The sequence below is a fragment of the Drosophila gunungcola genome, unplaced genomic scaffold (assembly GCF_025200985.1).
Source record: "Drosophila gunungcola strain Sukarami unplaced genomic scaffold, Dgunungcola_SK_2 000129F, whole genome shotgun sequence".
Lineage (NCBI taxonomy): Eukaryota > Metazoa > Arthropoda > Insecta > Diptera > Drosophilidae > Drosophila > Drosophila gunungcola.
The window spans coordinates 122,154-137,409 of NW_026453290.1; the positions used below are offsets into that span (position 1 = coordinate 122,154).

Here is a 15,256-nt window from a genome sequence, read left to right on the forward strand (position 1 = left end):
AAACATATCAAGCCACACTTTTAATATGTATATCACTTGTATACTTTATAATTTATAACGTTTCACAGTCAAATTAATTTGTTGGTAAAATATATTGCATTTAAAAACGACTGATGTTTTTGGAACATTTTGAAATTTTTAGAGAGGACCATATTTGAGTGATACACTATGTTAAGAAACTCGTTTATAGGATTAGTTTCGGTGTTGACTTGTGGTAATTGCTTTTGTGCGCTATACATACAAATTGGGAAATTAATGTATTTTGTTAATTGCTCGAAATTGTTCCACTGTTCGCAGGGCGTGTAGCTGCCGGGAAAGCCCAATGCCTGGCATAAAGCCCGGATATGCCGGCGAACCTGATACTGTACTGCCTGTGTGCATGTGTATGAGTATGTGTAAGTAAGCTTACTAGGGTGGTCCAAAAAACCAATACGAAAACCAATACATTTTTTTTTAAGTTTTACTTGTTGGAAAGGGGATTCAAAGTGTTTTTTTTTTTTTAATTACGTATACGACACGTCGGCCAATTAAACTTATTAACAACTAACTCTTTGTAACCTCTTCCACTTACTGATATTATTCAAATTAATGAAATTATAAAGAACAAAAGATTGATTAAAATAAAAACCAAGTCTATTTGTTTGAAAAGTAAAATATGTAATTAGAGACAACAGTACGTATGAGTGATAATCTTTGCAGCCAGTACGCCAGCCATGTTATTTCATAAACAAATTTCTTTCCGTAAGTGGGGATTGGGATCTTTACATTTTCCTGCAAATGCACACTACCCTAATGCTCACATATATGGAAAATGTGCAAGTGTGTGTGTGTGCAGCTGCACGGTTGAACAGTCAATGGCGGTGTAGCCCAAAAGGCCGGAAGTGCAGTCGAGCAACAACAATTGTATGTGTGTCGTGTCCCGTGTGTGAGTAGATCCAAAGGTGTGAGTGTGTGTGTGTGTGTGTGTGTGTGTGTGTGTGTGTTAGCCGGCTAAACAAAAGTGGCACAACGAGCTGAACTTGTGGGCGGTGGCAAAAAACGAAAAACGAAAAGAAAAGCCAGCACAAGTTGACATAGAAATTGTACAAACTGAAAATGATTTGTGTGCCCTCCTCGCTCGCATACACAAAAGCAGGCATATATTTGCACAACGGTGGGTCGATTTATTTGGCAAAACCGAAAAAGTGAAGAGACATAGTGGAGAAAAAGACGAAAATAAATCTTTTGAACAATTATGTCCTTTAAACTGACTTTATTTATACAATCCTTTTCACTGGCAAAATGGCAATGAAAAATTCTTTATAACTACCACTTAAAATAGTGGGCTAAACAATATGTACAGCTATATTGAAATAAATAAATATATTTTAAGTATGTTTATTATAAACAATACTTATCTACATTTTGGATCAATCAATTTATACCATTATAACTTGGTTAGTGTTGTTGACATACATTTACTTATCAATTTATTGTAAATATTAAATAATTTAGTGCGACAACAAATGATAATGTCTTAACAAATTTTGTCACTGATTAAATTTATATTATAATAAACAAGAAAGAAAGCAAACTTCGGCAAGCCGAAGTTTATATACCCTTGCAGCTGTTGCAAAAATTAAGTACCTTTGAAAACATTAAAATTATGATTGAAGCATTGAATGATTTGCAGCTTAACTATTAGATAGTTATTTTATATATTTTTAATATTTCTATGGGAGCTATATGATATAGTCGACCGATTTTGATGAAATTTAAACCGTAATTCTAAAATACTTAACCATTACTATATGTCGAAGAACTAAAAAAAAATTAAGAAACAGCAAAGTTATAATTTTTTTTTATTTATTTTTTAGTCGTCCGGTCCGGCTCGTTCCGACTTATGTATATACTACCTGCAATAGAAAGACAACTTCTGGGAAAGTTTCATGCAGATAATTTCAAAGCTGAAAGACTAGTTTGCGTAGAAACGGACGGACAGACGGACGCACAGACGGACAGACGGACATGGCTAGATCGACTCGCCTAGTGATGATGATCAAGAATATATACACTTTATAGGGTCGGAACTGTCTCCTTAACTGCGTTGCAAACTTCTGACTGAAATTATAATACCCTCTGCAGAGTATAAATATACACGTGTGTGTATGGAAAGTTTACATAATAATATCACACATTTTTAATAAATGAACTGTTGCTTATGTAACTTTGAATACACAAGTAAGGTAAAACGTTAGCTATAAACTTAAGTCCTAATAATTAAATGAAATCCTCTGCAATTAAGTCCATTAATTTGCCTTATTTTTATAATTTTCATGTTCGGTTTTAGTTCACTAATTTCCCCAGAAAAATAAATCACAAACATTGGGAGCCGAAATGCGTTCGGTTTGGAACCCAGCCACTGTGGATGTGGATGTGGTTCTGTTCGAGGTCCAGGGTGGTCCAGGTACTGATCCTGCCAACCAGTGAGCCACAAGCGAGACAGACAGCCTGCGGCAGGGGGCGTGGCCGGGACGGGGGCGGAGGCGGAGGCGTCGGGCAGACAGTTGAAATTGCAAATTATGCTTTCGGTAGAAGGGCGACGAAATGGCGGCGGGGAGTGCACTGTCTGCGCTCTAATTATGCAAACTACCTGCTGTTACTCAATTAATCTTGATTACGTTTGTGTTATCCAAATACAATTATTTTGGTATTAATTACAGTGGCCAGGACGCGAAACAGGCAGACCAGACGGAGGACCACTTTTACGAGCGGAAATTGTCTGGATCGCCGAGTGAAACAAGGCAGAGCACCACCCACGAACACCCCCCAAAATCCACTAACCACCCAACAGATTGCCTTGGTCAGGGCACACAACGCATTAGAGGCAAGTGTTTTGGCCATTTTTTTTTTTTTGGTTTTTGGGAAATTCGCATTCACACTTCCCATTCGTATGCCATTCGCATTTGACGCGACCTTTCCAAGCAGCCCACTTTAGTATACATAGGGGAGAGTGGGTGGTGGCCGATTTCCTAATTAGCCTAGGAAACAAAGTATCGAAATGCGTGCGTTTGAGTGGCCTCGTGGAAAATTGGGAGTGAGTCCGAGAGGGGCATTGACCTTAATTATCAGCCTGCGGAAATGAGAGTTAAGTGCCTTGAATTGGACTTGGGGGATAAGCCAGTGCATAATCCTAATGGTGACCCACTGAATATTGAGACTGAGAGTAGCTGCTAAAATGCCTGCTTTAAGGTAATAAACAAACCAACCCAAATTCTAGACTTAATTGTGCTGAGGGTATCTTTTGATTGTATTTAGTACATCAATACTAAGTAAACAAAATCGCCTTTTAACGAGGGTAAAAATGTTTTGACGATCGCACCTTCAACATATAAAATATCTGACATCAAATTTTGTAACGTAAAATTAATAAGCATTCGAAGAAATAAATACACTTTTTAAATCTCAAGCAGTCATATATTGTTGACTCCTTCTAGGCTCCAATGAAACCGTCAACGAATAAGTTGAACAATGCAATGTCATGCCCGTATAATCAACGCCGAATGGAATAAATTTATAATTTAGACTTTTTTTATTGAAATTTCGTTTATTATTTCTGGGGCTGAACAATGGTCGATACCATCGATAATATCAAACGTGGATACCATCAACAGCCAAAACTATCGATAGTGCACACTATCCAAGTTTTACCATCCCTACCCTCACCAAAAAGTTGAAATTAAATCCAAATGAAGCCATGATATTTGAATTTATTTAAAGTACTCCATGTCGTGATAAATGATGGCAACACATTCCTTGCAGGCGCGATGGGCTACACGCCCCTTGATCACCCTCCTCACGTCCTTCAGATCCAATTTGGGTGTCTGCCTGGAGCGGATCAGGGTGGAGATGGCATTGGGTTTCTTCCACTTCAGATGGGATGGCATCAGGGACCTCAGCGGCATGGCGGATCGCCTCTTGTCATCCTCCACATAATTGGTCACCTTGAGGAGCAGGCGGTTGAGCCGCAAGTTGATGGTCGACAAGCTGATTGGAACCAGCCTTAAAATTATCTCCTGGGGAATGGAATGGACAGGGGCTCTAAAAAATGAGTCTTTGTCGGTGACTCGACAATCGGAGAAACCTTGGAGACGACCGGGAATACCTTTTTGTTTGGCTTGTTCGGCGACTTCTCTACCAACATCTCCGTGAGTTTTGACTCCGTACTCATATTGAACAGCAATTTTACGAAGGTACGCTGCTTCGGTTCAGTGCTTGCAACAGTTTTCTTGGAACTCATAGCAAAATATTACAAATTTCGTCTGCAAAATAACGTTAGAAAATTTCGTTGAAAAAGTGCTGTTGTTCTTAGGTCCGGACACACAAAAATATTGGAATTTGCCTGCGATGAACAATTGACAGCAACTTGACAGTTGAATTGTGAGGACAGAGCACTCTGCGATGAAAAAACCATATCTGAATAGAGTTTTAGCAAAACAAAGGTGGCAATAATATTTACCAAATAATAATGGGACCAAAAACATGACAGTTCCAATCATATGTTTGATGAAATGTTGGGAAATGCTGTTTTTTTATGAAACAAATATATGCTTTGATTTTTAGATTATATATATATAACTTATAACTCATAAATTTGAAGTTATAATATATATTTTTGTATTAATAGAATAAATTCAATTCATATTTTCTCTAACGTTTGTTTTCGTTTAAGTGGCGTTCCTAGATTTTTATGTCAACTATATAAATTAATGCAAATCACTTGGTGGCCCCTGAAAGCTGAAAGCTTACACTGTGCTGTCAGGTTCGATTTTCTCTTTTCCTCCATTCCGGGAAAACTGTCTGCCCGAGTCCTGCAAAAGTCCACTAGGGTGAACCTTCGAGAAAAAAATCACGTTTGCAATAGAAATCTAGGGTTTGCGCTTTGTTTAACAACTATTGATTGATATTTTACTTAAGAGGCAAGGTTTTTAGGAAGTTTTTCGATTAAATACTGAAGTAGCGTGAAAATTTAATAATAATTTAATGTATTTAAATTAAAAATAAACATAATTTGTTATTGAAAAAAAAGTCGTGACAATCGAACATTCAAATTCTGAAATATCAAATTATGTGAATAAAAACAATTTTTTTTTAGGACAAGCAATTACAAGAGCTTACATCCTTTTTAATTCGGTCATTTGTTTTCAAAGGAACGCCGATTGAATGCTCAATAACTTTAGAATCAGAAATCTTATGACCTATATGATCTTCAGTTAGAACTATTATTTGCTTTGGAGAAACACACTCTCTGCGTGATTCGTTACTACGTTGATTACTAACACATAACAAATATATAATGGCCAAAATGCTCAATAACGATTGAACAGCATTTTATTTAACTCAAAAACTAAAATCATGTTGAGCAAGTAATTATAAAGTTTAGAGAATATATTGAGAAATACCAAAGTATATTGCTATAACGAGGGCTTGTAAGTCTACGTTGGGAATAACGCATGAAGGTCCACCCCACTGGCGTGTCCATTGTCCTTTTGGCCGGCTTTGTGTGGCCCGTCTGCCACGAGCTGCTCAATAATAAATACATGAATAGATAAACTAGAACGTGGATCGGGCAAGGACGAGGAGTCGCAACAAGACAGCATCTGGCAGACTTGGCACGTCCGCCTTATACCCAATATATTAAATATACGATAAGCATGATAAAAAAAAAATATATATTGGGAGAGAGATGAAAAAAGTAGAGATTGTTGCTGGCGGAGGGGGAAAAATAGCCTAGGTCACCGGATTGTCGCTCTCGGGGATGACCAGGTCCTCCTCCCTGATCTTCTTGGGCAGCTGCTCCTCCACCTGAAGTCGGCCGGAGTGCTGGAACTGGTAGTTGAAGTACTCGTACACGTACAGCTGCTCGTTGTTCACATAGTGAAAGGCCACCGGGTACTCCGACAGGCAGTCCATGCACTGCGAAAATGGTTAATCAAATGCTTATTGATTTCAATCAGGGATCGAATAAATGAGGTCTCGAAAACCATTATATTTGGGTCATCAACTGCAGAAAACAATTAGTCTTTTGGTTGTGCGTCTTACTTTAACCAAGTTTAAATAAAAATAAACTCCTATGATATGTATTATTTTTGTCTGAACTCTAAAAACCCAAAAACAACACATTAAATTCGGTTTCTAATTTAAAATTGCTGATAAACAATGTTTTTCTCAAAATAGAAAGTCATACCACGCTATAGTCATTATAAAATTTCCAATCTATTGGCATTCACAGCTAAAATTTTGGGTGTTGTCCACTTTTTGCAAAACCTAATTGTTGTAAAAGAAAAAATTGGCCTAGAAATTAGTTTTTTTTAAACTCGAACGGGAATCGATCTGTTCTATTTATTTATATCTATTTAGATTATAAATTAAATTATAAATTCCCTTTTTTGTTTAATTAAAAACAATATTTTGGTATGTTACTTAACGTTACATCATTTTAAAATATTCTTGAAAATGTGCAAGAAAATTGAATTAAATTCTAGAAAGATTTTTAGGTTTAGTGTCCACCGGATTAAATAATTAGCTTTAAGAAAATACGAGGTTTTTGAGAGTTTGCTATAAGCATATTGAACAATAAAATGTAATTTTCATTGAAGTCTAGGAAACTTCTCAAAAAATATTTAATAAAAATAATATTTCCCTTGGAAAGTGTAGAATTAAATTCAGATTTTTGAATTTGAAGGCTAAATTAAGTTAAGAGAAAATTTGGGGATCTCCCTGAAATAACCTCGAAAGCTTTTCCAACAATTTTCTCGACCTCTTTTTATTTCTACATGCTTAATATTCCTTGTTTCAAAATGGCTTAGTTGTGTCCGAAAACTCACCGCTCGCGCGTTGTAGTAGGCGTATTTGTACAGCCAGAAGTCCATGCCCACGTTTCCGGAGAGCAGGGCTCCATAGGGAACCACCGGGTAGAAGCGATTGCGCAGCTGCTCGTCGCGGGAATCGCCCGCCTTCACGCCGAGATTGAACAGGCACTTGCCCATCTCCACGTCCTCGGCGTGGTCGTCCTCCTGCCGGCATTTGGCGGTGTCATTGAGGCCCTCGGCGAAGATCCTTAAGGCCTCGCGGCTGAGGACGTAGCCACTGCCTCCGGACATGTACGACTGGCCAATGGTGAAAATATGTAGTTCGAATATGGTATGAAATCGGAAGTAGCCACTTTTAGCTTACCTCGTTCTTCTGGTGCGTGCCGACCATCTTGTAGTTGAATCCGAAGTAAATCGACATGTTCGGGGAGTAGGGATAGAGCATATAGCGCAGGTTTTCCAGAAAGACGTATCTATCGAAAGGAGAAATTACAAAATTTAATAAATATATTTATTAAACACTCTATGGAAATAAAAAATTAATTTTGCTTAGCTTTAAAAAAATGCAATTTATAAAAAAATGTTGATTAAATTTGTTCTATTTTGAAAACCTTTCTGTTAACTCCGTCAGATGTCGCCAGTAATACTATTCGCGCAGCAAGCCATAAAGTCAAAAGCGTCATCTGTTGTGAAAAGCATACATGAAGGCATATCTGACAGCTTGCAATGACGTCACCGATTATGTTTAACTCTAATTTCTTAATAACTTCAGAGATAATGGATCGATTTTCCATATTTTGGTGTTACGATAGATATGGTCTCCACCATTTCTCCAGAGCGTTTTCTCTGTACATCTCTCGTTAAATTAAAAATCACTAAATAGTTAGCCTACGTGTCGTCGTCCGCCTTGATGAACCAGTCGGCCTCGTCGCTCATCTGCTCGTGGATGTGGGTGAAGGCCTCCTTGGTCTTGCCCCAGAGCACCTCGTATCGGTCCGGCTTGGTCAGCACCACGGTGGGCAGCTCGTCGTCCGGCTCGGAGGTCATGAAGTAGATCTTGTTGCAGCGCTTTCCCCAAGTGCGAAGGACGTGGATGGCGCGGGTTTTGTGATATTTCGGAGTGGTGAGGACCCAGCACAGGATCCTCACCTCCCGATGGAGCTTCTCGGCTACGGTTTCATTGCCCAGCTCAGCCGAGCCAATGGAATTAGTATTTCTGGCCATGGGCACAGCGCCGGCGGTGAGCATCATCACATCCCAGTAGGCAAAGAGGACGACCAGCAGGCTGCCCATCAGCAGGATCAGCAGCACCAGCCGATGGCTGGGCATTCGCCGGGCCGGACGACCCCTTTCGAAGCCCAGTGTGATGTGTTCCCCGTCCATTTAGCCACTGAGTCGCGGAATCGGAGGAACTGCCAACCAACCAACCAACCAACCAACCAACCAGAAGCCTTATCGCCGGGGAGCCGCGGCCAAGATATGACAAAGAACTGATACCCTGATACTGAAACATCAAAGAGCAAGTTAGATCCATTAGACTAATAAACAGAGCGAGCGAGATGGGGAATAGTAAAAATAAGAATCTGTCCATTTAATTCAAAATTTTATGTCTAATATTGTATTTAAATTTAATATTAAATCATAATATTAAATACAATGCATATTAAACAGCATGATTTTATAGTAGTTGATGTGGAAAATACCAGATAAAAACAAGTTCAGATTTGATTTAAATACATGTTTTTTAAGTAAAATATGGTTTAAATTGAAATTAAATTTTCAGGTGTTAAAATTAATTCCGAAAAAAGTCGAATGAAAAATTTTAATATATTAATAGTTAGCCGGCTCGAGGTCAGGATGTTGAAAAAATAATACAATTTTTTAATTTTGGTTATTTGTCAATATATTTCGGATGCTCTTCGGCAACCGTCTGCAGGACAACTATAAAATAATAACAACGATTTTAATATTCTTAACAAACAGAAAACAATTTACATTTTCCATACATTTAATCTACACGTGGAGTTGTTAACTAATTTTTCTTTCACCAGTAAATGTCTATATAAATGAGCGCAATTGTCAGTGTCCGTTTTGTAGTTCATCAGTATGTCTGTAGGTGTCTTTTTGATATGTAGCATTTCTATGGTGAATCGTTTGGCATAGTGTTATTCTTGTGATAAGATACTCGCCTCTTCGAAGTTCGGAGAGTGATTATTCTTGGCACAGTGGGACATGAGTGCTGTTTTTTGCGCTTTAGTATGGTGTATAGCCTCGAAGTCCGATTTATGCTGTGCTAGTCTAGTTTATAGTTTCGATTTTGATGTTCTTATATATATCATGTTGCATATTTCGTTGTTGTTGCCGTTGCACGGTATTTTATATATCACGTCTTTTTTGTCAATTTCATTTATCTTTGATTTTGTTCTGTTGTATATAGATTTTAATGTGTGGTCCGGTTTATGTGCGATACTAATGTTTTCTTTGTCGTAGCATTCCGATAGTGCCGGGACGTATGTAATTGACATATATTTTTAGTTTTAGTTGTTTTTAAGGCTATTTGGTTATGTTGATTTGTGTTCCGATAATAATGTTTTTATTATGTGTTTTGGGAAATCATTGTCTGTCAACATTGATTTTATCTCCTGAGTCGTCTCTTCGTGGTAATCCGTGTCTAATATTTAAAATAGCTATAAACCGCAAAAGGTGAAAATCAAAGCGAAAATATTTAAGTTGAGTACAAAATACTTGGATTTACTACGTTTACCAGTGTATGAACGGCAGCCCACGTAGTGACGAATCGCAGTAAGAGTCTGCGGTGGGCGACTTCTAGTTCATATAATTTTCATCTTGTTTTCCACGCTAACCCTTAAAGTTAAGTTTAGTATGTTTTTAGTTTTATTTTTCAGCATGTGTAGTACAATTAAGAATATTATAATGCATACTAAAATCAAAGCTCTAAATTGATTTAGTACAACATCTAAAGAAAAAGCATCTTCTTTCGCATTCGATTTTTGACAGACGCAATTTGTTTTTTGTTGCATTTTCTGCCGATTCTATATTAAATCTAAATTAATAAAGGAAAGGCAAGCGTTTTTGTTGTTTGTTTCTTAACAACCAATATGTCGAAAAATCTAGAAAAATTATCTTCTCAAAGGTTTCATTAACAAGATTTCAGATAAGAAGACTTTTTGGGAAAAAAAGAAAACACATCATAGAAGAAACTGATAAATGTTTTAGTTTAATTAGACCGATGGAAAGTTAGTGCGGTGAAAGTTCAAACAGTTATTTCTTCCACGCTGAAAATTCCATCTTCATGACTTTCTTTTCTCTAAGAACAATGTAATGATAAGCTCAGCTTACCAATATGATTATTTTGGCTTGCTTTAATAATAAAATCAAGAAAGGAAGGAATCTTCGGCAAGCCGAAGTTTCTAGTGATGCTGATCAAGAGTATATATACTTTATAGGGTCGGAAACGTCTCCTCCACTGCGTTACAAACTTCTGACTGAAATTATAATACCCTCTGCAAGGGTATAAAAAACCTAAATATGAATTTCTTAAACGAATAAATAAACATATTTGTTGGGACAGGAAATAAGTCTTCAAAACAGAGCTCCTCAACTTCTTAAATTAATTGACTTAAAATGTAATAACTAGACTAAAATTCAAATGGTGTCATTAAATATATGCAACAACTTTAATTCAAAAATTAACCTCGTAGGTTTTGGTAATGGCCCTTTTAAAGGTATACCCCAAAACCAAAAACGTTATTGTAAATGTTATTTTCTGTTGTTTTTTATGACATAACAAGAAAAAATAATAATTTTTTTCCAAGAAATACTGCACTACCTAATCTGGAAAAGCTTTAAAGAACGAATGGAGCTAGTCCCTCGAACTAATTGTTTACCATGTCAGCTTAAAATTTATTTAAATTCTGCCCAGCATAGTTCATTAATCAAAACACTTTGGACAAACACACAGAGCAACTAGCTCCTCGAAAGCGTGCAGGGGCAAAAATAAAAAATGTATTTGGAAATAATAGAAGGGAGGGAGGGCAAACGTAAAACCCGAAAACAGTTGAAGTTGAGAGAATCTTTCAATTAATCATGAGCGACATGTGGTCGTTGCTGGACGCTTTGGGGAGGGGCGCGGTCTTGGGGGCGTGGCGCGGAGCGGTGCGGTACCGAAGACCGCCAAGAGCGCGAGAAAAATTATATAGCGCATACGCCCTGTGGGACCCCCTGAATCCCGGCACTCGGATGCTCGCGTGCAAACAAATGGCTGCCATAATAGCGACGAGGCGGCATCCTGGTCGCATCCTGAAGGCTTCCCTGGACGCCCCCAAATCCTCCCACTGGCAAACAAATTCCCATTAATAAAATAAAATGCAGCCAGCGGTGGAGATGGAGCAGCGGCTAAGAATGAAAACTATTTGGCATTGTGGGCGTGACCCGCTGCGATTTCCCAGTTCCCGTTCCCGTTCCCAGTGCCCAGTGCCCAGTGACCAGTGCCCAAACATATACAAATTTTTCCAATAAAAGCGGCGGCTCACAATTTTTTATTTTGGTTTATATTCTTATTTTTTTGTGCTTTTTTTCCTGTCAAAATTAGTTTTGGCCAGGGCAAACAGTTCAGCGAAATGCAAATAGAAGTGTGTTGGGAGAGGGGTGGCAGGCCTTTCTGGCCTTTCTGATAAATGCCTTTGACCTTTCGATAAAGTGACCCACATGGAGCCACTGACCACGGGCGGCGGTAAATGTCCTTAAAGGGTTTCTGTGTCCTTGTAATTTTAAATCAAAATTTAAGATCCACTATAAGCGGTGAACGGGAGAAAAGAGTGGGATAAAAATGTAAGCCTTATAAAACAAAGAGAGAGTGGGATAAATCAACGTTGCATATATTTTTAAGAATAAAAAAACCTAGAAATAGGATCAAATAATTTGTAACTGTTTATTATAAGTTTTCAAACAAAACGTGAAAAATATGAAATATAAAATTTTTCTTAGCTCCTAATTTCAAATTTTAAAATTAAAAAATAACTCTGACTCTAAAATTTTGAAATAAAAAATTGCTCTTTGTATTACATTTTGTACGTCACAAATAAACTATAGTTTACTTTCAAGCGCAGTAACTATATTCCTTTTTTTATAAGCGAAAAAAAAGTTTATTGGTTTAAATTATAAATTAAGGGGAAGGTTTATTGGTATGAGTGATAAATTAACAGAAAGGTTTCGACGCGCAGCTAATACATGTGAATATCGCGCTTAAAACATTTTTGAACTACATTTAAATGTGCAACCTTTTTTTATTTGTTAATTGAAGTAGTTTGTCGACTTGTAACTTAAAACAGGCAATGTTATTTGTAACCCAATAATAAAATTATATTTAAATTACTATGACAAGAATTATAATCGTCCAGGGTCCCTGATTTTAAGTAACACATTTTTGATAGCCTAGCTGCACTTCAATCAATGAAACAATGGATGCTCGATCCCGTCCATTGCCATTTCCCCTCCTTTCGGTCTTCCATTTAGCTGCGGCACTGGCCGACAATCAACAGTTCCTTTCCATCTGGTTCTCGCAGCCTCAATGCAATACGAATTCGGCCAACCAGCAACGGGAGCTGCGATGGTCGGGCGGTCAACTGCAAACTGTGGAAGTTATACAGATAAAAATAAACCAAAGTCAAATGTATAACTGCAGATTTTTTGTAATAATGTTAGCTTTTGGATTTTACAAGCGCGCCAAGGCAAACGCCATTTGTCTCGCTGTCCGACTCCATCTCTCTCCCCCTCTCACTCTTCCGCCCCTTGGCCATCTCTTTTTCTCCTTTTGTTGGCCAACTGTGTATGTAAATACGAGTGTGTTCTCGGGTAGCATTGTTTGCAATAGTGGTGGCCGCGTGAGAAAGCCCAACTGGAATGGACTAATAAAACCCAAAATATAATTGGAGCCGATGAGGACACTTCAGGCTAAACAAAAATCATAAATCATTTGCTAAAATAATAATATAAGGCAACAACTTGATGGAGTTAAACGTCGATTCCTAAACTTTAAGCAAAAGTTTCAAATTTGGCAAAAAGTTTGTAATTTGTCTTAATTTTTTCAACAAAAAATTTTACAAAATTAAATAAAAAAAACAATAACACTCTCAAATTTAAATATTAAGAGGCATAAGACATGTGTTATTTATTTCTTAGCTAAAGCCTAATTTTAGAATATGAGGGTCAAGAAAAAATGTATTTATTTTGTTAAAAGAATGTTAATTTTTTTGTGTAAGTTGTTACACTTCTTGCATGCGAAATGTTTTCAAACAATAGAGTAAACTTTTGGAATTATCATTTTCGTTTTTAAGTTATACTTGTAATTTTAACAAACTATGAAGAGCAAAGAATTAAAACTTTATAAAAAAGTTTAAGGAACGGTCGCTGTGTAACCATCCCAAAAGACGGAGCGCATCGGTCTTTGAAATATATTAGAGAAAGGAGAAGAAAGTGTCTTTTGATCAAAAAATAATAGGCACTATAAATAAGTCGGCCAAAACACAGCATAATAACAAAACCAGGTCATCAAGAATATTAAATATGTTAAGACTAATACAAATGGAAACAAAAAAACTAAAAATATCGTTTGCTAACAACTTAGATATATTGTTCAATTATTTTTAACAGTTTTAATTCAAGCCGCAGTATTTTAAAACTGAAAAAAGAGAAAAAGCCTTTTTTATTGTTTTAATTTTTATTTTTAGAAAAAGTTTTGATAAAATAGGAAACACGATCGCCAATGCAGCTTTCTCCTTTACTCTTTCCTATTTCTCTCTCTCTCTCTCTCTCCCTCTCTCTCTCTCACCCCACCATCTCCATCGATTCCACACACACAAACACACACATAGTGAGACATCAAGCGTGCAAACATTTGCCATATTTTTGTAATCAAAGTAAACAATCCACTTAACCCAACACGGACATGCAAAGCGACTGCCAGCTGGCCATCTCCCTGTCCCTCTCTGACCCTCTACCCATCTCGCTCCCAACCAATGGAACGTCTTTCGCAATTTCATTTCGATTTTTTGGGTGGGAATGGAGGCCAACGACACTGCTGCTGCAATCCACATCCAACCAACTTAACCCACTCAACTTGCTAACAAAAACTAAGGCACAATATATGTTTCTTTAATTTAAAATAAGGTTGATTAAAACATATGAAGTTCTAAAAATGGTTAGAAAAGTATATATTTAATGCTATGTTATTTATTTTTATTTTAGTTTTATTAAGCTTTTATTTTTGTCCTATTATAATATTACCATAGCCTTAAACTACTATTACTTATTTGAAATTTGTTTAACAATGAGAGTTTCAGCTATATAACTTTTCTTTTAAAACGTAAACTTAATATCTATTGTGAAAACATTTTCTTTAGGAAGAGATCACGTGTGGTTTTAATAATTATATTTTGAGTTGCTGAGGTATTGGATATAACCAGACGTTATCCATTATTCAATCTTTAAATTATGATAATTTTTCTTTGTGCACCAACTGTTCGTCGTTCATACATCTCTGCAGCCAACGGTTTGTTGCTATTGTCACTACTTTGCTGGGGACGGGGTCTCCTCCTGAATTCCAGCAGTTTTTTGGACCCACCTTCCATGGGAATGGACTAGGACGAGGACGAAGACGAGGAGGAGGAGGAGCCAGGAGGCGAGTCCTCAGCACGTGATGCCTGTCGATGTCTTGGCTCGTTTTTTATGCAAACAGCATTTGAATTTGAAATGAAAACGCTGACGGACGCCGCCAATGCCAATGCACATGGAACTTGGGACCTGCGAGCTGCGAATTGTCCGGATCTGGGATCCAGAATCCAGGATCCGGAGGCGGAACTCGGGAACTGGAGATGGAGATGGCCGTCGTCCTGCAGGAAGCTGAGGTCCTTCGCTGCAGGGGGCAGCCCATGCCATAGCATACTTTTTAGCGTCGTGCGGTTACTTTTAGCACACTGATATGACAAGGGTCCTCCCCTGAAAAACATACACTTTCGAGCAGGGTGGCTCGGCCTTCACTAGTGGAATTACTTTATTCACCTTAACCTGGCTCAAAACTCAAGTTGTGCATGCAATAAAAATGTGAAAAGTCTAAATAAAAGAGGATTTCATTGCTTACATCTCGATTGTTAAATGAAAACCAAAAAAATCACCTATATATATAATTATCAAGCCAAGTACAAAGTTAGTTATATGGTAACAAATATAAAAAGAAAGAAATTAAAAAGTTTTACTCTTAATTTTTTCAATTCTCAAAATTGCACACTCTTTATTAAGTTTATAAAATAGATTTTGTATGTTAAAAAACAGCATTGTCTTAGATACGTTTTTTATTTTATTTTAGGCTAGTAAAGATTTTTGTTGAG

The 15,256-nt window shown here is 37.2% G+C and overlaps 2 protein-coding genes across 2 annotated transcripts; both read right to left on the minus strand.

Annotated features, from left to right (window-relative positions):
* Window positions 1-3,729: 3,729 nt before the first annotated feature.
* Window positions 3,730-4,517, minus strand: LOC128265533 (uncharacterized). The gene is made up of 2 exons (XM_053001604.1): window positions 4,145-4,517; window positions 3,730-4,055 (listed from the first exon to the last, which is right to left on the minus strand). Exons 1-2 carry the CDS (start codon window positions 4,277-4,279, stop codon window positions 3,750-3,752), a joined length of 441 nt encoding a protein of 146 aa, XP_052857564.1. The 5' UTR covers window positions 4,280-4,517; the 3' UTR covers window positions 3,730-3,749.
* Window positions 4,518-5,346: 829 nt separating this feature from the next.
* LOC128265527 (glycoprotein-N-acetylgalactosamine 3-beta-galactosyltransferase 1) lies at window positions 5,347-8,253 on the minus strand. The gene is made up of 4 exons (XM_053001599.1): window positions 7,744-8,253; window positions 7,216-7,324; window positions 6,867-7,148; window positions 5,347-5,955 (listed from the first exon to the last, which is right to left on the minus strand). The coding sequence occupies exons 1-4, from the start codon at window positions 8,232-8,234 to the stop codon at window positions 5,770-5,772; spliced, it is 1,068 nt and encodes a 355-aa protein (XP_052857559.1). The 5' UTR covers window positions 8,235-8,253; the 3' UTR covers window positions 5,347-5,769.
* Between the last annotated feature and the right edge of the window lie 7,003 nt (window positions 8,254-15,256).